General features: G+C 42.9%; 3 protein-coding genes across 9 annotated transcripts in view; 2 read left to right on the top strand and 1 right to left on the bottom strand.

Annotated features, from left to right (window-relative positions):
- Positions 1-151: 151 nt before the first annotated feature.
- On the top strand, positions 152-8,594 carry krit1 (KRIT1 ankyrin repeat containing). Its single transcript, XM_080862301.1, has 17 exons — positions 152-351; positions 2,626-2,795; positions 2,996-3,152; positions 3,250-3,342; positions 3,447-3,576; positions 3,665-3,908; positions 3,992-4,107; positions 4,262-4,405; positions 4,545-4,701; positions 4,932-5,039; positions 6,492-6,648; positions 6,794-6,945; positions 7,040-7,206; positions 7,308-7,395; positions 7,493-7,699; positions 8,090-8,206; positions 8,292-8,594. The coding sequence occupies exons 2-17, from the start codon at positions 2,694-2,696 to the stop codon at positions 8,379-8,381; spliced, it is 2,229 nt and encodes a 742-aa protein (XP_080718427.1). The 5' UTR covers positions 152-351; positions 2,626-2,693; the 3' UTR covers positions 8,382-8,594.
- Positions 8,595-9,686: 1,092 nt separating this feature from the next.
- Positions 9,687-14,312, top strand: cyp51 (cytochrome P450, family 51). Its single transcript, XM_080863432.1, has 10 exons — positions 9,687-9,954; positions 10,058-10,156; positions 10,741-10,917; positions 11,033-11,159; positions 11,268-11,442; positions 11,674-11,793; positions 12,326-12,521; positions 12,855-12,950; positions 13,049-13,217; positions 13,341-14,312. Exons 1-10 carry the CDS (start codon positions 9,793-9,795, stop codon positions 13,517-13,519), a joined length of 1,500 nt encoding a protein of 499 aa, XP_080719558.1. The 5' UTR covers positions 9,687-9,792; the 3' UTR covers positions 13,520-14,312.
- A 788-nt stretch (positions 14,313-15,100) lies between these two features.
- The window catches only part of akap9 (A kinase (PRKA) anchor protein 9), a 68,118-nt gene continuing 58,263 nt past the window's right edge, over positions 15,101-24,955 (bottom strand). For 5 of the 7 annotated variants that reach the window (XM_080863235.1, XM_080863240.1, XM_080863238.1 and 2 more), the window contains 23 exons: positions 24,416-24,550; positions 24,284-24,328; positions 24,025-24,165; positions 23,555-23,599; positions 22,469-23,458; positions 22,251-22,308; positions 21,292-21,407; positions 20,810-20,998; positions 20,413-20,580; positions 20,126-20,231; positions 19,847-20,042; positions 19,525-19,675; positions 19,084-19,428; positions 18,685-18,975; positions 18,350-18,582; positions 18,130-18,235; positions 17,744-17,938; positions 17,239-17,439; positions 16,824-17,056; positions 16,642-16,736; positions 16,410-16,557; positions 15,947-16,077; positions 15,101-15,643 (listed from right to left, as the gene is read on the bottom strand). In XM_080863235.1, the coding sequence (XP_080719361.1) occupies positions 15,600-15,643; positions 15,947-16,077; positions 16,410-16,557; positions 16,642-16,736; positions 16,824-17,056; positions 17,239-17,439; positions 17,744-17,938; positions 18,130-18,235; positions 18,350-18,582; positions 18,685-18,975; positions 19,084-19,428; positions 19,525-19,675; positions 19,847-20,042; positions 20,126-20,231; positions 20,413-20,580; positions 20,810-20,998; positions 21,292-21,407; positions 22,251-22,308; positions 22,469-23,458; positions 23,555-23,599; positions 24,025-24,165; positions 24,284-24,328; positions 24,416-24,550 (4,362 nt within the window). In that variant the 3' untranslated portion in view covers positions 15,101-15,599. The remainder of the gene's footprint in view (positions 15,644-15,946; positions 16,078-16,409; positions 16,558-16,641; positions 16,737-16,823; positions 17,057-17,238; positions 17,440-17,743; positions 17,939-18,129; positions 18,236-18,349; positions 18,583-18,684; positions 18,976-19,083; positions 19,429-19,524; positions 19,676-19,846; positions 20,043-20,125; positions 20,232-20,412; positions 20,581-20,809; positions 20,999-21,291; positions 21,408-22,250; positions 22,309-22,468; positions 23,459-23,554; positions 23,600-24,024; positions 24,166-24,283; positions 24,329-24,415; positions 24,551-24,955) is intronic. The other 2 variants (XM_080863236.1, XM_080863241.1) reach the window with 1 other exon arrangement.

Here is a 24,955-nt window from a genome sequence, read left to right as displayed (position 1 = left end):
ATTTGATATTTTTTTTTAAATATATCCATAAATAAGTCTTACGGAGCACAGCAGACGCTACCTGACGCTCATGCTTTGTTATTGAGTGTACGTGGTCCCCCTCACCAGCAGAGTCCTCTGTCGTCCTGCCGCAGCTGCTGCACTCAAACGTAACGTGATTCCTCTGTTTCTCTGCAGCCCTGCCCCGTCTTAAAAAGGCCTGCAACTACCTCAACCCAAAAATAACTGCTCCTGGAAGCGGTGCTGGGGCAACCTCCCGGCTTCAGACCGCTAATTTAACCCAATTAAGACGAGCGGAGAGCCGAGGAAAGCTCCGTTTGGTGGTTTTGAAAGAAAGTCACGTCGCTTTCGGTAAGTTTCAGCTGCTCGGAAAAGCGGAAAAAAACATTGATGAAGATGAATGTAGCATCCCAGCTACTGCTGCTGACTCCCCTCTAAAAGTTCTGTCGTTTAACGTGGACAAGGAAATGTATGACAACTGGTTGAATACGACAGTGTATACCGTGTGTGTGTATAAAATACAACATGTAAAGGTGTCCGTGTAATAACAGTTGAAAGACAGCCGAGCCTGGTTTCCGGGGCGTGACCTGTCTTTGAACTCAACAAGTTTGTCTCTGAGATGACTCTTACTAGTTTTACTGTGTGTTAAATTATATTTTACTTATTTATATGCAGTTCAAAAGTGACTAAAAATAAGATACAATAAATAAAACGGTGTAAATACACTACAAAATTAAAAATAGTAGGTATACAATATGAAATAATAAAAGAATATATATGTAGAGGTATATTTTAAAGCAGTTTGAGAATATTTGAGCTTGTTACATGGTGTGTTATCCTGCACCGTAGTCGTAAAGAGATGGACATGGTCAACAAAAATACTCAGGTGGGCTGTGCAGTGTAAATGAGGCTCTGATGGTACTAAAGAGGCCAAAGTATGCCAGTAAAATATCTCCCACACTGTTACACCACCAGCGGCAGGCTGAACTGTGGATTATTCTGACGCTACCATTTGATCGTAGCAGCAGAAATGCTTTTCCATTCTTCTGTTGTCCAATTATGGTGAGCCCCTGTGAATTGTTCTGTTCTTAGCTGACAGCTGTGGTACTTGGTGTGGTCTTCTGCGTCAGGGTGCTCTTCTGCATACCTTTTACCTATTTGAGTTGTTGTTGCCTTGCTATGGCATCAGCAGGGCATTGTCACCTTAGAACTGCCGGTCACTGGATATTTTCTCTTTTTCTGATTTCTGTGTAAATTTGGCAGCAGGTCTAATCTTACACTTCGTGTGTTTACGAGGTGTTCATTAAATTGTGTGATTGGTTTGGGGGAGGGGGGTACTACCTCAGTGTGGTAAACGTGGTCTTTGTGAATATTTTATGTTGTACAAGACAAAAGGCATCGAGGAGGACGGGGTTAAAAGGTTCTCTATGGTGCACCGCTATGCTTCACAACTCCACAGCTGTTAAGTCAAACTTGAGAGTGAAGTTTGCAGCAGTTCTTACCACACTTACTTTGGGTGCAGCATAAGTGCTACACCCGCAAGTGCTAGAAGACAGCCAGAGACAACGACGGAAACAGAAAATGTGTTCATATGCATCAGCCCTACACAGATACACAGTGAGCAAGTTAACAAATCAGCAGTTCTGGACATTGATCCCAGGTTGGATTATGACATCAATAAGGTTACTAGAAGTGCTTTCTATCCCTTAAAATATATCTGACGTTAGAAAATCCTTATCTCAAACTGACTGGGAAATTGGTTCATGCAATCACATCAAGCAGGTTAGATTATTGTAACGCTCTATTCACTGGATTACCCAACTCATCAGTAGGATGACTTAAGATCACAACATGGCACACAGTCCTTACAGGCACATGAAAGTTTGAGCATATTGCCTCAGTATTGAAGGAACTTAATTTGTTCCCATTAAAATTATAAAATTGCCTTTGAAAGCTTTATTAACTAATAAAAGTATTTTAATGGTTTGCCCTCAACACACCCGGTATATCTCTGACTTGCCCACTGTTTACTGGATGACTGAGAACCTTCACAGACACACTGTTTACAACCCTATCTGACCTGGTCCAGATCCAGGTCCAGATTCCCAGAATTAGATCCAAGTGTGTTGAAGGTGCTTGCAGTTATTGTGGTCCAGTTCTTTGGAACAAGCTCACCTGAGATCAGTTACAACTGTGCATAAATTTAAAAACAGACTTGACCCTTTTTAATCACTAAATAGGTGGTGATGGGGGTGGGTTGCTGTATTTTGCTGTTTTCACTGCCACAGGTTTTATGTTTTTGATCTTCTGTGTTAAGCACATTTAGTTTGCATGTAACTGCAAACTCCCACATGGGTGTGTTCACTTTCTCTGTCCACGTGGTGACAGCATTAAACAACGTTGGACATTATAAAATTGTGTGAATGGGTGATTGGTTTTGGCAGTGAGAGCTGTGGGGCTCCAGGTCGGTCACTTGCTTTGGTGTTGGAATCCAAAGTTTCTAAAGTGTAGGCGCTCTGTGATCAGTTAAACCTGTGTATAGACTGAGTGTCACTGCTCAAACACTGAATTACTTTTCTTAGCAACCTTCACCTTTTTTGATATTTTTTTTCCCCCATGTTTTAGGCATGTCTCTCCACGGCATTTGGCCCCCATGTAGCATATTTTCTCAGGTCTGAGGAAAAGACGCCACGATGGGCAACAAGGACACCCTCGAGGATGTGTTTGTTGCTGTGCTTCGTCCGAAGAATCAAGTCAGCCTGAGCTCGAAAGAATACAGAGCCAAAGCCTATGAGGTAGGCAGACAATCAGTTAACACACTGTCCTCGACGTCTTACAGTGAGGTGGAAAGAACACTGATGTCCTGTAATGTATTGTTGGTTTGGGCATATCACTGCTGTATGCATGAATAATAAACACCCTTCAGTGAATTCAGACCCACTGGAGTTTCTAACTGAGCCTCTGTTTGCATGTTTTTCCTCTGGCGTCTGGGTAGATCCTTTTAAAAGAAGTGCCTTTAGAGGGGAAGGAGAAGAAAAGAAAGAAAGTCCTTCTGGCAACAAAGCTCAAAGCAGGAGGAGACAAATCCAAATCCATATTGGATTATGTTGATGAAACGATCAAACCGCTCTCCAGTAACCAAAGCTGCGCTGGTGAGGCTGACTCATTTGTGCACAAGCTGATTTATTAAACTGTTGTTTGGGGGGAGAGTTAGGAACCACTGATCTAACCAGTGTTTTTGCTGTGCAGGAAAGCGTGTGGTGCACATGAAGAAATTTATTCTTGAAGGTGACAATGAAGGGAAAGAAGCCTCACTTTTTGTTGTACCAGTCAGTGTTAAAGGTAAGTAAACTATATCTCATCCTGAACTGATCTAGCTAATTTTATTTAACGTTTAACAAAGTTTAAGCTGTGCATGCAGTAGATTAATGAGTCCTTCTATACAGACAACAGCAAGCCTGTCCACAGCCCCGGGAGCCCCAGCTTTTACTGCTTCCACGACATAATGCGGGTGTGCAGTGAGACCAGCACTCACTTCTGCTCCGTCACCTCAAAGATGCTCCTGGCTTTAGACAAGTAAAGAGAAGTCTGTAAATGTGCTCTTTAGCTCTGCGATTTTGTCAGAGGTAAACGCCCCTTCCCTTTGCTTCTTTCCCCTCCGCAGATGGTTAGCAGAGCAGCACACTGTGCCTCATGCCATCCCTGCTTTATTCAGACCAGCACCCGTGGAGCGGGTGAAGACCAACGTAAGCAATCCGGCTTACAGCAGCGAGGGCAAACTGAGTGATGAGGGTCTGCACATGGGCTACACTGCTCTGGAGATCAAGAGCAAGATGATGTCCCTGGAGAAGGCTGACATGTGCATCCTGAATCCACTCTACGGCTCAGATCTGCAGTACACCAACAGGGTAAGGCTTTATATATGCAAAGAAACATAATTCTTCTGGTGGATTTGGAAACTTAAATCGCCCTCCTTTCGTTTTGTCTGCAGGTGGACAAAGTTATCATCAACCCATACTTTGGGCTTGGGGCACCAGACTATTCCAAGATCCAGATCCCCAAGAGGGAGAAATGGCAGCATGGACCCAACTGTGTGACAGAAGACAAGTGAGGGCTTGTTTTGGTTAACTGCTATCGACTTTGTGTCTAACTTTGTCTCTTTTTGGGGCGCACTGGACAGTCTTGATTAACAACGTGGATGCCTTGAACTGAAGTCATGTTTAGTCACTGTTCTCTTCAGCATAAATTCCTGTCTCCACAGGGATCACCAGTGGGTGGACGACTTTCCTCTCCACCGCAGCGCCCTGGAAGGAGACACTGAGCTGATCTCTAAGCTTCTGGACAGCGGTTTCTCAGTCAAGCAGCTGGACAACGATCACTGGGCTCCCATACACTATGCCTGCTGGTGAGTCTCCTGCTCATCTGACAGCTCAAGAAAGGCTTAAAAGTATCCAAAATTTCTTATTTTCCTGGTCTTTTTTTTTTCTTCTTTTTTTTCCCCCATTACTTATGTTTAAGTTTGATATTTATGTGGTTCTATCCAGGCACGGTAAAGTTGAGGCAACCAAGCTGCTGCTGGAGAAGGGTAACTGTAATCCCAACCTGCTGAACGGCCAGCTCAGCTCCCCCCTGCACTTTGCAGCCCGAGGAGGCCACGCAGAGATCGTCCAACTGCTGCTGCAGCACCCTGAGATCGACCGGGTAAAAATTTAACACTTTTTTCTTTTTCTTTTTTTTTATTATTACTTCAAAGAAATCCTGTTGCAGCTAAATGTAACTTTTTTTTTTTTATTGGTTTGTAGTAATAATAATAATAATAATAATAATAATAATAATAATTGCTGATTTGTCTTTTATCAGTATCCACATACTACATAATAAAGTGGTAAACATTAATCACTATGTCATGATACTGACTCCTCCACCAATAGCACATAGAAGACCAGCAGAAGAGATCGCCGTTCCAAGTGTGCGAGGAGAACAAACAGAACGAGTGGGAGGAGACTGTGAAACTTCTGCAGCAAGCCAACAGCAAACCAGTGAGTCACACAGTTACACTATTTGTTATTCCTTTGTGTGGAACAACAGCCTTTTCAGGATGTTATCGAGATAAAGTTTGCAATTATTTCTAAATACACTTCAGCATACTTAAGCCCATAAGTATAGACTTCCCAATGCATATATTTTTGCTGATTGATTTGCAGGCGTTGTTGTTGTTGTTGTATTTTAATGTAACATAATAGTTGTTAAACAAATATGGCATCCTAAAGGCATCACAGTACATAAAATGGTAATAACAAAAATAATAAACAATAAAACATAATTGAGGAGTTTGATGAGAATATAAATGCTGCTTTAGATCCTAATCCAGATGAGGTGGCTGTAGCTCAGGAGCACGTCGTGCACCAATTGGAAGGTTGCTGGGTTGATCCCTGGTTGCTCCAGTCTGCGTGCCAGAGGATCCTTGGGCAAGATAATAACCAAGTTGATCTCTGATGCCACGTTCAAAGTCACCTTTATCACAATTCTTCCCCGTTTTAACTACAGCAGGTCATCTTGACCATGTCTACTTGTCTTAATGCAATGACTTGTTCCCATGTAATGGGTTGTGTTGATAAGCAATTGGAAAGTTGTACCTAAAGTGACTTGTGAATGTAATTCCCTGGCAGTTAAGTTTTTTTTTTTTGGTTTTGTTTTGTTTTGTTTTTTTGTTTGTTTGTTTTGATCGCCTGTTGGTGATATTCCTTCAAGAACAGTCAAAGGTGTCAGACATTCCCAGGACTAAGCCATGTTTCACTCTTATTTTGCATGTCATTATTGTCTTTTCCTTAAATAGAAACCAGCACTCCATAAAGAATTATGTTTCTGATATTGGGCAAAGGAATGGCCCTGAGGGGTTGAGTCATGAAAGCTCTGGGATTATAGCAGCAAAGCTTGTGGATTTTTGTAGCTGTGTTTTTCATGCTTTTTCATAATGAGCTAGTCATTGTTTAGTTTGTTTGCTCGTGCCATGTTTAATTAACCTTATATGTTGTTGATATTGAGTCTGGCATAGATGCGTTCACTCATTTTGATATTTTTTTTTTCCTTGTTTGAAGAAAAGGGGTATCCAGTAAAACACATGCACATGTGCAGTTATAACAACACAGAGCAGACATGACAGCTTCCTTCTGATATAACACTTTTTAGTGTTATAGTATGCTTTAAGTAAAGCGAAGTGTATTGAAATGTTTCCTGAATGTTCAACAATGTTGACAAGTTTTTTTGTTTACATATATATGTATACAAATGTTTTAAAGAGAGGTTTATACTTTTATTTTTAAGAGAAAGATTGTTAACTTGTTTTCTGTTATATCGCGAGAGTACTGTTGCCCGCGAGTTTTTGTTGGTGTGTACGGGGTGTAAGATGGCATAAAGAATAAAGCGTCGTGTCTTTTGACTTTAAACTTAATATTAAGAAATCCACCATTTGTGCTGTTTGTGATCCACAGTACGAGAAGGTGCGCATCTACCGCATGGACGGCTCGTATCGCTCCGTAGAGCTCAAGCATGGCAACAACACAACTGTGCAGCAGATCATGGAGGGGATGCGTCTGTCTCAGGAGACCCAGCAATACTTCACCATCTGGATCTGCTCAGAGAACCTCCGTGAGTCCACTCGTTTCTTTTTTTTCCCAAATGTATTTATTTATTTAATTTAGTAACATCAATGCAATAAAGACCAAAAGCTGTAGTTAGTGGTGTCACTGCAAGATCCCAGAAAGATTTGTGTGCGTGTGGTTTTGTGTGTTAGACCTGCAGCTGAAGCCGTACCACAAACCCCTGCAGCACCTCCGGATCTGGACTGAGATTGTGACAGATCTCACAGTGCTGGATCCTCAAAGGGAAACGCCACAGCTCTTCCTCCGCAGGGATGTCCGACTGCCCCTTGAAATTGAGAAAAAGGTAGGTCACTTTCACCACCTAAGCATCAGTGACAGCTCAACTCGAAATGTTTTGAGAGCTCTTCATCAGCTTCCTGCTGGTGGCTTTGTTTCAGGTGGAGGATCCGCTGGCCATCCTTATCCTGTTTGATGAGGCCCGGCACTGCCTTCTCAAGGGCTTCTTCCCTGCTCCAGACAACAAGCTGATCACGCTGGCCAGCCTCCTCCTGCAAATAATCTATGGCAACTATGAGAGTAAGAAGCACAAGCAAGGGTTCCTCAAGTAAGAGACGAATCATATTTTGTGTTTAAATCACTTTTAATATCTGCTCTAACAAACTGATTTATTTGCATTCGGATAAAATCTGTGCTTTATGTAAACAGTGAGGAAAACCTCAAATCAATCGTGCCGATATCCAAGGTGAAAAGCAAAGCATACCACTGGACCAACAGGATTCTTCATGAGTATAAAGTACACTTGTGTTTTTATTTTAATTGCTTTTTATCTTATAAATACATTTCAGTGTTCCCTGAGGTGACATCAGGTCCTGTCCCTCTCTCACCAACAGGCTCTGAGCACCAGCGAGGGGGTCAGTAAAGAGATGCACCACCTGCAGCGGCTCTTCTTGCAGAACTGCTGGGACATCCCGACCTACGGAGCAGCTTTCTTCACAGGCCAGGTCTACACCAAGGCCAGCGCAAGCAACCACAAAGTCATCCGTGTCTACGTGGGGGTGAACACAAAGGGACTGCATCTCATGAACATGGAAACTAAGGTAAAATGCCGTTTTGCTGGGTTTTTAAATTTTTTTTTTTTTTTTTATGTTTTAAGCTCTAGTTTGTGAATGTAAAGCTACAAAGCTACTTATTCTTCAGCTTGGTGGAGCAAATGGATAGATGACTATGAGCATGGGCCCTCCCACACGAATTTGCCTGTTTTTAAAGCATATGCAATACGTGCTCGATTGAAGCACAATAGCACAAAGCCGTTTGCATCTACAGAATGTATTTGAACTTGCATTCTTAGATTAGTTAGATTTTTACTTAAATATTCCCTCTGGGATTACCATAGGATAGATTAAACGATAATGCTGTATTTTTGTTGGTTTTTAAGTTTTAGTTGAAGAAGCTTGATGTGACATTTTATTACACTTCTTCTCTTGCAGGTCCTTCTCATCAGTTTAGAGTATAGCACATTTATATGGCAGCTTGGACATGCAGACCAGTATTTCCAGATACACAGTGGTGACAACAAAATGAACTTCATCGTGCACACAAAACAGGTAATAAAGCTTTTCTTGAAATCCAAATAATATTTATTGAAATATATATGGTTGTTAACCTTTAAGGTCTATTCTTTCCCTTCAGGCTGGCCTTATTGTGAAGCTCTTAATGAAACTGAGTGGGCAGATAACTCCAAATGAGAAAGGCATCACAGACAAATACGCCTATGGCTGAAAACTGTTGAAGAAACTACCTGCCAAAAAAATTCCCAGTTCGGGTTGTTTGTTCCGACCATCATCTGACTGCAGTAACTCTGGAAAGCCTTTCCACAAGAGCCTCATTTTGTACAACTGGCTTAGTGATATACTTCACATTCTCTATTTTAATGTTTCCTGGATTTTGATGGCATGTAAATATGTTTATTATTTAATAAAGTGATTGATTGTATGATCAGATGTGTTTTTCATATTTAGGCAGAAATGACAATGTTATTTTTTTTTTTTAGAGGAATTCATTCGATGGAGGCTGAAAATCAATATTTGCTTTATTATAAATGGGGAGCACTCTCTCTTCTCTCTTCACTGGGTGAAAATGCCCTGTTGATGCCAGAAGTTGGAGAATAGTGGCTGGGCTGTTTTAGCTGAAAGGAAGGCAACAGTTACTCAAATAACAGCTGGCTGCAACCAAGATATGCAGAAGAGCATCTCTCAATGCACACTACATCAAACATTAAAGCAGAAGACCATACTGGGTGGTCTTCTCTTGCCAGTTAAGAACAGGAAACCTACAGTTTGTGCATCATCACCAAACATTTCCTGGTCTCACCTGGTGGTGTAAAGCTATGGAGGATATTTTCTTGGCATATATATATTTTAAAATAATGTATATTAAAGAACTGAACTTATGAGGTTTTCAAGGCTACTGATGAAAATAAACCTCATTTAAAACATATTTGTAGCCCAGCTCCTGTACTAGTTGCACTCCATCACAGGATTTTGAAGTGGTTATTAGTTACTTATTTATTTAAGGTTCCGCAATTGATTTTATGCTTTTACTGAAAGGAAAATGTTGCTATTGTGCACGCTCATGTATTGCTAATTTCATGATAGCAGTCACAATCATTAATGATCCGACACACCCACAACAAACTGCAAACCAGCTCATTTATTGCTGTTGAGGCGACTTATGTTGTGATTTGGCGCTATATAAATAAAATTGAATTGAATTGCTGTAAACGTTTATATAATAATATAATATTAAACATTATAATATATTTCGTTATCTTTGCAGGACTTTAACGTCCCGTATTGTTGAATTCTGGAGGTACATGAAAAAGTTTAAATTAAAAAAAAAAAAAAGGTCTTAAAATCGATGGTCGCCCTGCTGGTGTGACATCATGTAGCAAGACATCGGTTCAGGTAGCCTCAACCATTCACAGCGAGAGCTGCTTGACTGACACGTGGTCAGCAACCAATCAAAATCCAGCATTGGTCAGGCGGGGGCAGGACGAGTGTTGACAGGTCGAGACTTTGGGGAAATATCACCAACTGTTCTCGACCGAGAGCCTTTCAGCAGGTGGACGGTGACCGGGGCCGTTTCGGGGTTAAGTTTTTAAAGGTTTTGTTTTCGGGGGCTATCAGGAAAAATGTCGATGCACATTTATCAGATGAGCGCTAAACTGCTCGGGGACACTATGGGGAAAATGAACGAGAACCTGACCTCCGTGGTGTTAGCAGCGTCCGTCTTCACCCTCACTCTGGGATACATCTCCAAACTGCTGCTCAAACAGTCCACAGACGTGGACGTGGTGAGTGTGCTCAGACGAAAAACAGTTACCGTTATCTAAGCTTTAGTTTCAAGTCACTGTTATTTTTTTTTTTATTGTTATTTATTTATGTCTCTCTGCGCAGAAACATCCACCCTACATACCCTCCAGCATCCCCTTTCTGGGACATGCCGTCGCTTTTGGAAAGAGCCCCATTGAGTTTCTGGAAAATGCCTATAACAAAGTAAGTGTTTTGAAAAATGAACCTGCGACTGTTTTCAATCAGAAGAAATGAAACAGTTTAATAATCAGTCCTAAAATATGAAGATTAGCCCCCCCCCCTCCAATTACTTTAAGTTATTAACTCTAAACATTGACAGCGGTTCAAAGTTTGAACAAAGCAGATGATCATGAAGATAAACTGCTTTAAAAATGAGGAAATGCTTTTAAACCATCGTGAGTCCATTTCAGCTCCTGTGGTGCAAATGAAAGCGACAACAGGCCAAGGCAACTCTGGCTCTCTCCTTGTAGCTCCTGACTGATTTTGCTCTAGTTTTGGTATTTGTAAACAGTATAAGTCATTTATGAAAAATGAGAGCGAGAAAAAGAAAAAGCACGATACAAAATAAAGCTAAATACAGTACAATATCCCTAATCTGATTTAGGTTCCATATCTTATCATATCATATATTTAGGGGGTTGGGGACCACTGATCTAGAGTTTAATCTGTATATATATTATTTAGTTTTTTTTAACTCAGTTGTCAGAGATTTATTTTACTTTGACCCCTGCGTCTGAACTCCTGCGTGTCTGCTGTTCCCCCCACAGTACGGCCCTGTATTCAGCTTCACTATGGTGGGCAAAACATTCACCTACCTGCTGGGCAGCGACGCAGCCGCGCTGATGTTCAACAGCAAGAACGAAGACCTGAACGCAGAGGACGTCTACTCGAGACTGACCACTCCGGTGTTCGGCAAAGGAGTCGCCTACGACGTGCCGAACCACGTGAGTATCCCAGAACCTGAGAAGTTCACGCCTCAGAAGGAAGGTGGAAATGTATTAAAGAGTTTCTGCATGCTAAGATCAGCTGAGATGCATGTTTCCTTTTAATCTGCTGCAGATTTTTCTGGAGCAGAAGAAGATGTTTAAGACGGGGCTGAACATTGCTCGTTTTAGGGAACACATCGAGATCATTGAGAGAGAGACGATCGAGTATTTTCAGAAATGGGGAGACAGCGGGGAGAGAAGTAAGACACCGATATTTGCAACGCTGAGTCCAAAACAGTTAACCATAAAACTTGATACAGATTAGATCAAAAACCAAACGTTTGTCAATGAACTTTGACCTGTTTCAGACCTGTTCGAGGCTCTGTCCGAGCTGATTATCCTCACAGCCAGCAGCTGCCTGCACGGGAAAGAGATCCGCAGCATGCTGGATGAACGCGTGGCCCAGCTTTACGCCGACTTGGACGGAGGATTTACCCACGCTGCGTGGCTCCTGCCGGGCTGGCTGCCCCTGCCCAGCTTCAGGTAGGTCTCTCACACATCTTCATGCAGTACAGTGCTGCGTCTGCACACAGGGTGAAGACAACACTGGATTTAATTTGACTAGACAGATTTAAAAAAAAAACAAAACTGGAAAAAAAAGATGGCATCACACAGGCAAAAGAAATACCAGAGGGATTCAATGTGATATGATGCAAACAGCACAATACTGTTTGGAAATATTTACCTCTGTTTTTTTGTTTGTTTGTTGTTTAGGAAGAGGGACAGAGCTCACAGAGAGATCAAGAACATCTTCTACAAAGTGATTCAGAAACGGAGGAGCTCTGAAGAGAAAGCAGATGACATCCTGCAGACCTTCATGGACTCCACATACAAGTAAGGTGACATCAGCGGCTCAGAACAAGCGCTAAAACAACAAAACAGCCCAGGGTCAAAGAGTAGGACAAAACCAGACCACAGGTGTGGACATTTGCTGTATAAGTAAACAAAGAGCTGGAGGAGAAAGCACAGTTGCCACTATAGACTTACATACTGTGTTTATAAGCGAGGAATCAACCTGTGTGTCAGATATTACTGCTAATGAGCCTCTTCCTTGATACAAACAGAGAGCAGCAGGTTTGTCTGCAGGTCTGTGAGCATAAGAGAAAAATCCATAAATTTCTGTCAAATGAGGTAACACACTTACTGCCCAACTCTTACTGAACTGATGTACCTGCGATTACATAATGACAGTGCAAGTCAACATGCAAAGAAACAGTTTTATGTTTAATGTCATGGTCCAGCCCTGAAAGACTCAAAGGAGACTTGGTTTAACCCAGAATATTCAGATCTTATTATCAAAAAGAAATAAAAATCACAATTAACTCTATGAAGGATTGAGAACTAAAAAAACTTTCTCATTCCTCAGAGATGGACGGCCGCTGACCGATGACGAAATTGCAGGGATGCTGATCGGCCTCCTCCTGGCGGGTCAGCACACATCCTCCACCACCAGCGCCTGGCTGGGCTTCTTCCTGGCCAAAGACAAGGCCCTGCAGGAGCGCTGCTACGCAGAGCAGAAGGCTGTGTGCGGGGAAAACCTGCCTCCACTCAACTTCGATCAGGTAAAAGTCGCCTGTGGACTGTGATAAAAATGAGGTTCATTACTGCTAATAATAGTGAAGAGTAAAAAAAAAAAAATGTGCAGGGTTTAAATGTGAAATGTAAGTATTCTCCCTCAGATGTTACCTCTGATTTGTGAGAGATACTCCCCCTGCTGGCTGTAGAAAATTATTGCGGTAACAGGAGTAAAGATGTTTTTAGCGCCCCCTTGCTGCTGCATTCAGGTGGAGGTCTACATAAATTTAAAAAAAAAAAAGCTGAAAGAGGTTATTTTATTCCTCAAAACCAGACTGATGCTCCAGATATTTTCTAAACTTTCATGTTGCCATCTTTAGCTGAAGGATCTCAGCTTGCTGGAGCGCTGTTTAAAGGAAACCCTGCGGCTCCGCCCACCCATCATGACGATGATGAGGATGGCTCGCTCTCCTCAGGTATGGGTCATTCCTCAGCACTGGATTTTATGATGTCATGTATACGCGCAGACAACCTCAGCTGACTGCTGTACCTGCTCTCTCTTCTGCTTTCTCAGACTGCAGCAGGATACACCATCCCTGTGGGCCACCAGGTGTGCGTCTCCCCGACTGTTAACCACCGGCTCCACGACACCTGGGTGGACAGGATGGAGTTCAAACCTGATCGCTACCTCAACGATAATCCTGCCGCAGGGGAGAAGTTCGCCTATGTGCCCTTTGGAGCCGGTATGAAGAAGCGCTTTTTTGTTTGCTGTAAAATAAAGTAAACATAAAACACCTCAAAGCCAAACCAGACATCAGTCAAACTGAGTTCAATGAAATCAAATCCATCCTGTTTTCCGCCTGCAGGCCGTCATCGCTGCATTGGGGAAAACTTTGCCTACGTCCAGATCAAAACCATCTGGTCCACTTTGCTCCGCATGTACGACTTTGACCTGGTGGACGGATATTTCCCCACAATCAACTACACCACGATGATCCACACGCCTCACAACCCCGTCATCAGATACAAGAGGAGGAAGCAGTGAGAGACGGAGACATCCGAGCATCGGAAGTAAAGCTCGAACCTTGTGGGGACTTGAATCGAGGAAAATTGACATCAGTGCACTTTGCTCTTAATGCCCAAGCTGTGCTTTTATTCTTCCTGTATTTCGTCTAGAGTCCGGCTCTCTTCATGAATGAATGTTTGTAGATAAGTGTGACTTTCTGCAGAGAAAAACAGGGGCTGTGAGACTCCAGCGTGAAAGCTGATGCTCTTATTCACAATGTGAATTCTTTAAAAACAATACAAATGGAGAAATAACTAGCGCCTTATGACGTCTTTAGACTGAATGAAGCCTTTGAGTCAACCCGGGAAGACGTATTTACTTTTGTTTTCCAGAGTTAATCATCGATTTTGCAGCAAACTTTAAAATCCTGTAGCTAAAAGTTCTGAACACTGGAAACTTGGTTAAAACCACGAGGTTCATTTACAGCTCTCTGATGTTTGGAGCTATAAGGTTAGTCACATGATCTTCATCTGCAGATGAGTTGTGACCAGTTGTGTATATACAGTATATATTTTTCCTTGTCCTGAGCATTACTCAGTATGAGGGTTTAAACTTGAGAAGAGAGAAAACAACCCTGTGCTATCTGAATAATCTGCTGAGGAAGACCATGTGATTTAATTAAAAGCTCTGGGGTGGGTTACTAAATCTGTGGGGAATCTTTTATTCCTGAGATGTATGTTAAAGTTTTCCTGCTGTGAAGACAAAAGAAAAAACAAACAAACAAGTGAAACTGGGTGAAAAATCAATAAAAATATGAAAATGAGCCTCTGAACCCTGCTGTGTTACAGAGTGTGCGTCAGGATGGGAGATCTCCCACCTACAAGCAAACCTCACTGATGATGAGATCTATACTGAGCCTCGTGTCAGCTAATGCCAGAGGATGAACATTTTATCTTCCAACACAGCTGTTTTTCATCATTTTGGTTAAATAGACTTGGCCGTGTACATTTAGTCATGCACTGTCCAGTACTTTGGGTTCCTTCACTATATTTAGGGAATAGGGAATAACTGTGGTGACACCTAAATTGAGATGACATCACGGATCTGCTCTGAGCCACTTATTGCTTGCAGTGGTGATGGACGGGCTGACAGATGAGGTCAGGCAGGAGTCTCTGTGGACTGTGATGTTTGCAGATGACACTGATCTGTAGTGAGAGTAGGGAGGAGGTGGAAGAGAGGAAGAATAAGGTTTTCATTGTGAGTGATTGTAAGATGGTTTGGAGGAGATTGGGACAAAGGATACTAAAATATTAATAATAACTAAATATGAATCTCCCAGGCAGGAGGAAAAAAGGAAGACCATTAAATGGGTTCATGGGAAGGCTAAGCTCATTTTTACAGCTTTGACCCCCCCTTGTGCTTTTTAAACAGCTCCCTATGCAACATTTGTTTAGTGTTAAAAGAAATAATTATTCGCTTTCAAAAGGACTAAAGATGTCCTCAGCTGAGTTTTTGTTTCTATTGCTGGTTTATCTGAATGAAGCTTGATGGTGCTAAATTTTTCCACAAAAAAAGTTTAACAAAAAAGATGCAAAAAGAAAAAAAGAAATGAAGCAAACCTTTTTGAAATAACGTAGTCCTCTTTATTTCAGTTTTTGACAAAATACCCAGAAAATTCAAAGCTCCTAACGGTTTACAAAAATACGTTCTCTACAAATGTCCTCTGTAGTCTGTCCGGCCTAAACAAAACACAGTGTAGTGTAGAATATCCAGTAGCAGCCTCCTTAACAGTAAACCCAAACATCCTCTACATAACGCTCCACCCATACAACACAAACATATAAATTAATCACAAAGTCTTAAATTAGCATTAGACAAATTATACATGATTGTAGATCATCCACAACAAAGAGGCAGATTAAATTACAAACGTAGCTGTTTTTCCAAGTGCCGGCGACCAACAAAAAGCCTGAATACAACATGTCGTACACTGATAAAAAATGTGTTTTGGTCCACATGGAAAGATACAGTCCACACCAGAATGGTAGAAAACAGCAGAGCGCTCAGCACGAGAAAAAGGCAACTGAGTTTCTTCAAGCCAAAGTTAACGTGTCAGCATCTATCTTCTCAAGCCAAAGTGCAATTGAGCATATGAAGAAGCACCTGGGGAGAGAAAAAGAGGAGTTGTTGAGTAAATATGCCAAACCCAGGGTACGGATCACACCTTTACACATGCATTTATTTCACAGCGCTTGCTTTGGGTGCAACAATCAGAATATGTGAGTTCACTGCTTCTCAGCTTTACAGGGCAAACACGTACTGTACTGTAAGCAGACATAACCAAATTTGTAATTATGTATATTCCACATATAGATGAAAGTGTTTTTCTCCAATAGAATTTGAGATGACGAAGAAAGCTGTAACTCGATCACACGTAATGCATGTGAGCTGGGCTGCTCGTGTTACCTGATGTCACGCTGCCCAGCCTCCTCTGCAGGGCCTCCAGCCTGGAGATGTAGTCGGTGAGCGCTCGGTCGGGGTCGTAGTTCTGCAAGTGGGAACAGGTGAGCGGTCCGTGGTCTCCAGACATGTGAAACCTGCACGTTAGAAACACAGATTTAAGAAAGTCGGAAAGGATCTGAACTCCACATTAATGCAAAAGAGAAAAGAAAAAAAATCAGTTTACTCTACAGTACTCATGAGTATACATTAGCCTAAACAACTGATGTCCAAAGTGATCCTTCATCATAACTTTACAAATCAGTTTCATTATTTTAATTACTCAGACTAAGTTTGAAGCTTTATTCTCAATAATTTTGGTATTTTCTTTCCTTTAATCAGGAGATAAAATAAGAAGTAGACTGGAAACATTAAAAAAGGAAAACCGTTTAATAATAAATATTGTTAGCATCCTGATTGATAGTTGTACCTGTGATGTGTGGAGGAGACAGCCAATCGAGGGGATTCCCGCCCACTTCTCCCCCTGCTGCTAGACATTCCTCCCCCGCTGCTTCCTCTATCTCTGTACATCTCCGGACCACCTGGGTGAAGATAAGGGGAATCCCTCGCCTCTGTACCTGCCGGAAATTAAGAAAATATTATGAGTATCACATGTAAATGACAATATAGAGAGGTTACAAGCTGCTATATGCTTTGGTTACCTAAGATCTGTCCTGTTCCGTTCTTACTAACAGCACAGGAGGCCGTGGAGCTCATTCCCGTCGCCCTGTGCCATCGCTTCACGAGAAAACGCATTCTAGATGAACAAATATAATTGGTTTTAGACAAAAAACTAACAAAAAAAAAAAAACTTTTAAAAAAACCCCAAAGCTTCAGATCCCACCTGGAGAGGGCGATAGAGACTCTGGCGATAGAGCGGAAGCGCATCGCACCCCTGCACCGCTGACTGAGGGACTCCAGGCTGGAGAGCGACGGCCGACCGCCCATCCTGGTCAGGAGTGATAACGTGGCCTCCTCACACTCCTGGAAACCACCCAGCAGTAACAGCAGGTACTTCTTCTGGTAGATCAGTGCTTTACGGAAGCTTTCTGACCTCAGGTACTTCCCATACATCCTCTGGAAGTTAAAAAAAGAGATGAAGGGAGAAGAGAAGACAGCAGTTTAACTTCAGAGGCCATCAAATGTCTTTTAACACTGAACTCCAGCATTTAGGCGATGCTTCTGCATCGTTTCTTTGGGTTAGTACAATTAACTCATTACTCAGATACAAAGCAGTTTATGAGCAGTGATCTGCTGACCTTGAGGGCAGCATTGTCGGCATCAGGCCCGGTAATCTCTCGCAGGTTCTCGGACCTGATCTCTCCCCTGAGTCTAGCCACCTGAGACTGAGCTAAATGCAAAGCTTTCTCCAGACGGATCTTCTCTCGAGCCCAAGCTTCCCGCTCCTGAGAAAGCAGCAACCCTGCAGAGTCCATCTTTGATGCTCCTCGTCTGCTGGACTGCAGAAGATAAAACACTCTTTAGTCAGAGGCAAATGACAGACGGTGGAAACAATAATATGTATCATTATGCGAGCCAGTTTGAACGTTTACTTAAGTTCTGAATGGCATTATGAAGGAAACATAGGATTATAAAAATACCTTGGTCATTATCTTTGTGGTATTTGTCTCTACCACATGTCATGTGTATGTAATATTAAGTTTTTAGACCAACCAGGACGATCACGCGACTGTTACAGAAAAAATAGCACTGTAGTATTGTGCTCCATCTCAGAATCAGCAGGTTTTTCTGTGGTGTACTCACACTGTCGCCTGACCCCAGTCCAACCTGCCGATAGCGTCGCAGTTCTTCTTCCAAGCGGAGCGTGTGGTTCCTCAGATCATTCTTCTCTTCGGTCAGACGGCTGACGAAACCTGTCAGCTCAGCGTTCTGCCTCAGCAGCCGCTCAGTCAGCGTGTTGGAGGAGCTGGAGGAGCCTCCTGCCAGCAGGGACGCACTCTGAGGGAAACAAGACAAGCAGTCACAACCACGTGTAAAGCTCAGCAGATGTTGTTTAGTAAACGCAGACGCGAACAGCTGATTCTGGCTGGAGACTAGCAGTGAGTGGGTGTTTCTCCTTTTCACATTTCTTTATTTATCCAGAAATATGCGGCGTAGAAGGGAAAACAAAAATGAGACCGTGTGCTGACCTCAGGGACGGAGGGTAGACCAGGGGACTGCTGCAGCAGGGTGATGACCTCATCGAGACTGGACTGGACCCAGGACAACTCCTCACTGTCCACCTCTGCAGTAAGCCTGAACAGAAGAAATGCAGTAAAGCTGTTACAGAGGAGGTCTGTGTGGTGTGATTGTGCTGCACAGTTTCTGAAATAAATATAAAAGAAAAAAGTAAACAGCAGTTTTGTTTACCTGCCAGTGGTTTTGCTCGGCATGCTGCGGACCTTTGAGGAGATGACTTGGAGTTTGCTCACAATCCTGTCCACCGTGCGCCACGGGCCATGATGCGGCCCACTGCTGTGGCCTGTTGAAGAGACCTCTTTGTGAGGGGACGCGCTGGAGCTTTCTGTGTGGAGGTTTCCGCTCTTTTGCTGGAGCACCCAGTCTTTGGTGCGGTCCGTGGAGTCACTGTGCCACACAGCCTGCTGTTAAGATAAAAACAACAGAGCTTCAATGCTCCTGATAACATGATCAGAAACAATAAATGTTACTAAAAGTCTTTTTAAAGTAAAATCTGTGCCACTCACACTCCGGCCATCAGCCTCCACAGGTCCCATCCCCTCCCTCTGCTCTCCTAACTGGTTCAGTCTTCCTTCCAGTCTCTCATTCTCTTCTTCCAGACTCTGTCTGTTCTCCAGCTCTCTTCTCAGCTGCTCCTGGACCTTTGCCATTTCTGCCTCCAGCCTCTCCAGCTTGGCCTGAGCCTCTAGCAGTGCTTCTTGGTCTCTTCTGGATCTCTGACTCACCAGCGTCAGCTCCTCCTCTTTTCGTACCACCTCAAGCTTCTGGGCCTCAACCTGACTGAGTAGATCCACCACCTGGAGAGGGAAACCATGTTTAATCATGATACAGTCAGATCCTAGCCACTGATAAAAGGCCTTGAAGTCTGGTGTCATTAGACAGTTAAAGCAACTGTAGCATCGAACCTGTGCGTGCTTGTCGTCCAGCTCCCTTTGCAGTCTTTCCAGAAGACCTCCTCCCTCTTCAGAGCTTCTCCCATCCTTCTGAACCTGCTCCTCATGGAGGTGACCACCATCAGAGGAAACGCCAGTCCGCAGATCTCTCTCTCTCCCCAGAGCAGTGCTCATCTCTTGGGCCTTAGCTCGCTCTGTTTCAAGCTGGACCTGGAGCTCCTGCAGGCGCCTGTGGAGGCTGAGACGCTCCTCTTCAGCTTGATGGGAGAGCTGAGAGGAGGCCTGTCGCTCCTGCTCCACAGTCAGTTTCAGCTGTGCTACGTGGTTCTTCTGCTCCTCCAGAGAAAGCTGAAGATCCTAGTGGGAAATTTAAAAAACACAATTTCTTCTCAAAAATACTCAAACTTTGGGAAAAAACTTTGACGTCACGCTTGAATGCTCCTGCCATCTTACCTCCAGCTCTTCTCGTCTGCTCTCCTCGGTCCTCCCAGTTTGACACTTCTCCTTCTCCATGGCCCATTGAAGATCTCTGCTCTTCTTCCTCTCCTCTGTCAGCTCATCATTTAGTGCATCCACCTCTGCGGCTTTCTGGGATACCTCCGCCCTGTTGACATCATTTTAAGGCTACATTTTCACTGTACTACTTTTAAATAAAATCTTTTTAAACTCTTTACTTATTATGCAAATATATCCAAAACTGTGATTTTTATCTTAAACATTTAATATGTTTTCTGCGCTTTCCAGCGTTGCTTGTTACTTTAATGTCTGGTCTAACCTGAGTGTGTCCAGCTCTTTGAGGTGTTTGTGTTGAGCTTTGAGGGTTGTCTCCAGCTCCAGTTTAGTCTGAGACAGTTCACCCTTTAGCTCCTCCACTAGCAGCCTGTCAGCCCCCCCGGCTCCATCAGCTCCAACTCGTTCCCTCTGCTCCTTTATGCTACCTTCACCAGCCAATGAGACAGCAGACCGGGCACCTGAAGGACGAAGGCAGACATTTAACAGATATAAAATACAAAAAGACTTATTTTCAGCAAAATGAACTCTGAACTGGGATCACCTTGGTGGAGTTGCTCTAGTTGGCCACGGAGCTGATGAATCTCAGAGATGAGACTGGACCTTTCTGCAGTGCGGAGTGAACCCATCGCCTCTCTGTGCTGGGCGTCCTGTATTTGAGACACACAAACAGCCATATGATAGGTTCAAATAACTATCTACAGAGACCCAAACTATAACAAATTAACGAGCAGCTTATACTCAGGCTAACAAAATTCTACAATCTTTTTCTTGCAGCTGATGAACATTTACAACAGTTTTTGAAGTCATTATGGTGAACTCTTTACAGACCTGCTCAGCCAGTCTCCGCTCCAGCTGATTCAGGTGAATGATGGCGTCACTGGTGTCCAGCAGGTCCAGCTGGCTGTAGAGGGCATTCTTCAGCACGTTGCGCTCCTTTATAAACACCTGCCGAACTGCATCCAGGAGCTCTCCACGCCAGTCTACACTGCCGGACATCTGCAGTGAATCAAACACACAAATTCAGGCAAATTCAGAAGAGGGCTTTCTTATATTTTAGGGCAGTTGTTGTTATTTTGAAGAGGATGCCAATGCCGTAAAGCCCCTTGACTGACTTTGATGTGACAAACAGACGACAGCGGGATCTTCAAAACCCCCCTGGTGCTTTAAACTTTAATGGTTTTGACTCTTTAGGCTGCTGTAGTGTTTTGCGGTAAGGTTTCTTTACCTGTGATTCTCTGTGTGTCTGCATCTGGCTGATGAAGTTTTTTAGGGACTCTATAGTATCCAGCAGGGCGTCTCGCTCCTTCACCCAGCCCTGGACGTTGAACCGGTCGCCTGGCTCGCTTTCAGAAAGTGGGAGCTCTGACAGAGAAAGAACCTGCATGCCTTCTTGGTGCACTTCACGGAGCAACGTCTAGAGACAAGCAATGCAGAAAAAGTGTAACTTTTACAACGTTTCTGAAGAATAGAAAACAAAATATTGCTCAAATTTTTGCATGCTCACAAATACAGGCAAGGACATTCGGGAAAGTTCATCTGGAGGCAGCATTTTCAGTCACTTGGATGAGTGATAAAAACGCCGCCTCCAGATGAAAACAATTACCTTCTGGATTTTGTTATATACATTTCACATGGTGGGAAACATACTACACAGTACCTGTAGTTTTATGACATCACTCATGGTTCATTAGTAAGTGAAAGCTGTACCTTGATCCGGTCTGGCAGTGGTTCATCTCTCCTGGCTCCCTCTGGAGTCGTCCTGAACTCCTGTTGCAGGCTCGGGAGGTCATATCCTGTCCTCTGGCTGTAGTCTGAGCTGCTGTCTGCATGATGACAAAAACAATCACAAAAGTGAAGCGCAACAAAGAAAACAAATGCTAAACAAGCTAAAATTAAGGATAAATGAGCTCTTTTTGGCACTCAAAGTAAAAAAAGAAAAGTCGATTTCTGTATACTGTTACAAATATGACCAAACTTTAATAAATTGAAGTTAGAGTACTTTTAGCTGCTCCCTTTTGCCAAAGGGGGTCTCTAGACACAGAGAAACATGTTTTAATTTGGATAGAGACTTCTCGATGCAACCCATTACCCATTTATCCTGGCTTGAAACTGACACTAGGAGTACATTGACCCCCTGAGGCTGGATTTGTCTCTCCTCCCGGACTCAAACCAGGTAACGAGAGTATATGCAAGTAATCCCTATGAATCAAATGTCAGGCTTTAAACGACTGTTTTTAGACATTTTTTGTAACTATCATTGATAAGGCCCATCCACATGCTGTTCAAACCTTCAGTTTGAAAGGTGCAGCCAATAACAGGCAAGCTGGCTCGAACGAAGAGGAGCAAAAAAGTTCAGACAGGATGAACAGAAGGGCTCCAGCAAAGCTCAGTTAAGATATGTGTCGTTTATTTTATACTGTGGATCATACAGAGCTACCCTAGTGAGGTTTGTTTCAATTAAATTATTATAACAGATCCACTCCAAGGTTTGGTTCAGAGAGCTCTTGAGGATAAACAAAATTCCAGCCTCTCTGCTTTCAGTATTCATGCTAAGCAGGTTGTAGCCTCACATTAAACTGACAGATACACTCTTAAGAAACCAACTTTCCTACAAGAGAAATGAAAAACGATTTACTCTAGTTTTGTTTAAAACACTTAAAACTTACCGCTGGTGTAGCCATCTTTGAACTGAGACGCAGGGCGGTCTTGTCTTGATGTAGGAGCCTAGAGAGGATGAAAAAAAAAAGATTAAAATCACAGACTTTCTGTGTTATGATAAGCAGAAAGAAGAAAGCCATTTAAAAGCATCAAACTACACTGATAAAAATGTAGAACAAGCTAAGGATCCAAACAAACAGACATCTAAAACATCTCGTTTCCTCACCTCAGCAGACCGCAGTTTTTCTATGACGGCCTTCAGAGCTTTGCATTCGTCCTCCAGCGCCTGCGTGTCCCTGCGGAGGTTCTCGCTCTCTGAAATGTGCCGAGCCTCCATATCGAGGATTTCTGCTGCATGGAGCTCCTGCATCTGTACGATCTTCTCCTCGTATTCTCCGATCACTTCCTCCATCTCCTCTTTGGTGGCAGATTTGTTTTCTTGGCTAAGATCAGACATCTGAAGAGGTTCGGTCTGCGTGAACGAGTCTGTTACAGTCGCATGTTGCTGCTCTGAGTTGCTGCTCAACAGTTGGCTGGAAGATTTGTTGGAGGATTGGCTAGAAGGGGTGGAGTTTTTTCTGGAGAGAGATGCTTTGTCTTTGGTGCTGCTTCCTTTACCAGCTGGCTGTTTGCTTCCTTTCCTTTTGGGCTGTGTGGTGGAGGAGGAGGAGGTGGTGGTAGAGGAAATAGGCTGAGGAGAAGAGGGAGATGGAGAAGGAGAGGAAGAGGGAGAAGGGGACGGAGGACCAGACTCTGCTGTCTTCATCAAGACTGTTTGTACCTCCTGGAGCTCCCCTTGGAGCTTAGAAATTGAGATTTCACGGGTGTGAAGTTCCTTATGAAGGTTCTCATTGTGCCGCTTGTAACTGTTGAGTTCTTCTTTGGTGGTATCCATGCTCTTTCTCACCTCCTGAAGCTCCTCCTTGAGTTTAGAAACAGAACCTTCACTCACTTGAAGTTCCTCTTGAAGTTTCTCATTACACTCCATGTAACTGTTGAGTTCTTCTTTGATGGTATCCATGTCCTTTCTCACCTCCTGCAGCTCCTCCTTGAGTTTAGAAACAGAACCTTCACTCACTTGAAGTTCCTCTTGAAGTTTCTCATTACGCTCCATGTAACTCTTGAGTTCTTCTTTGGTGGAAGCCGCATTGTTTTTGACCTTCTCGAGCTCCTGGGTGAGCTCTGACCACCTGTCCCTGTCTTCGTCTGCTTTTACCTGGAAGATGATTGGACAGGTGTTCAAACACTATAGATTTATGCTGATGCTGATAATACTGGACATTACAACTGAGACAAAACATTTCCGCCTTACTTGGAAAAGTTCTCCCTTGAGGTGAGCAATGGTCATTTCCCGCTCCTGAATAAAAAAAATTATTTAGCTTAGCTTTGCAGAAAGACTGAAAACAGGGTAGAAACAGCAAATTTAGCTCCGTCTAAAGGTCACACAACCCACCCAAACACCTATAAATTAAAAATCTATATCCTTTTTGATTAATCAATGTAAAAAATATAGAGAGAGATATCCAAGTGGCTCTCGTTTGTACATTTGCATTGAATCACACACAATAGTGCTATTGTGCGTTTGTGAATATCAAATAGGTTTATGTCCCACAGTATAAACCTGATCTTTATGCATACATAGGAGCAGCACAAGCTAGAAAAGTGTGTACTGTGATAATATGTTTTTATGATATGAAGAAATATCATTCTGCAGCAGTGCAGTTTGGGCAGTTTTCCCTGAACTCAGCAGCTACAACAAAGCATGATTTCTAAGCTCTGTACCTGCAGCAGCTCTTGCAGTTTCTCCAAGCTCTCCTTGCAGCTGTTCAGCTCTTCTTTGGTGGTCGCTGCCTCACTTTGAGCCTCTGTTAGTTGGCGTTTAAGCTCCGACACCTTCATCTCTTCGCTCTCACCAACTGATGTCTAAAAGAACGAGGTTGAAGTTCTGAATTTTTCTCTAAGCATGGTTGTTTCTTAGTAAATTACTGTTTTATGCTGTGGAAAATGTAAACATGAAAGGATCAAAATTCTTTCTTCCTACCTTTTGGAGCTGCTCCTGAAGCCTCTCTATCGTTACAGTTTTTTCCTAGAGAGAAAAGCTTTTGTCACACACTAGAAAACACTTTGACATTCAGTATGAATTAACCCAGAGAAGCCGTTTAAAAGCACATACACAGAGGTCATCCTGAAGTCTGCTGCAGCTCTCCTTGTAGCTCTCCATCTGCTCTTTGGTGGCTGAAGTCTCATCTCTGACCTCCTGTAACTGCTGAAGAAGCTGCGACACATTCTGCTGGTCATCAGAGGAGGCCTGTGAAAAAAGGTCACAAATCATCAGACTTATTAGATCAATTCGCAATGTGAGACTTTATCACAGGGACTACATTTGCATTTTTGTTGTTTTAATCAATAATTACAGTGCAGGGAAGTCATATAATGCAGAATCCATTATGCAGTTAGGGCTCACGGTGTATGATTTTCACTCACGGACAAAGAAATTCACAATTTTGTGATTGTTTTGTGCCTCTATTTGAACTTTTGGAATAAAATATCGGTAATATCTAATGACTTTATCACTCTGTATTTAGGAATTATTCCAGATAACTTTAACTGTACAGATAAACACATTTTGGAAGCTGAGCGAGCTGGCTTCAGAAATCCTGCCGGGCATTTTCCATTTATTTATTAATATAACGAAACATTTACATAGATTAGA

The sequence above is a fragment of the Rhamphochromis sp. 'chilingali' genome, assembly GCF_963969265.1.
Source record: "Rhamphochromis sp. 'chilingali' genome assembly, chromosome: 17".
Taxonomy (NCBI): domain Eukaryota; kingdom Metazoa; phylum Chordata; class Actinopteri; order Cichliformes; family Cichlidae; genus Rhamphochromis; species Rhamphochromis sp. 'chilingali'.
The sequence above is the reverse complement of the archived record's forward strand: the minus strand, read 5'-3'. Positions and strand labels throughout refer to the sequence as shown.

Bases quoted from the DNA above. Each gene is read 5' to 3' on its own strand.
- cyp51 (XM_080863432.1), top strand. From the start codon at position 9,793: ATGTCGATGCACATTTATCAGATGAGCGCTAAACTGCTCGGGGACACT. The intron at 9,955-10,057 runs GTGAGTGTGCTC...CTCTCTGCGCAG, and splicing joins AGTCCACAGACGTGGACGTG to AAACATCCACCCTACATACC. The intron at 10,918-11,032 runs GTGAGTATCCCA...AATCTGCTGCAG, and splicing joins CCTACGACGTGCCGAACCAC to ATTTTTCTGGAGCAGAAGAA.
- krit1 (XM_080862301.1), top strand. From the start codon at position 2,694: ATGGGCAACAAGGACACCCTCGAGGATGTGTTTGTTGCTGTGCTTCGT. The intron at 3,343-3,446 runs GTAAGTAAACTA...CCTTCTATACAG, and splicing joins TGTACCAGTCAGTGTTAAAG to ACAACAGCAAGCCTGTCCAC. The intron at 5,040-6,491 runs GTGAGTCACACA...TGTGATCCACAG, and splicing joins AGCAAGCCAACAGCAAACCA to TACGAGAAGGTGCGCATCTA.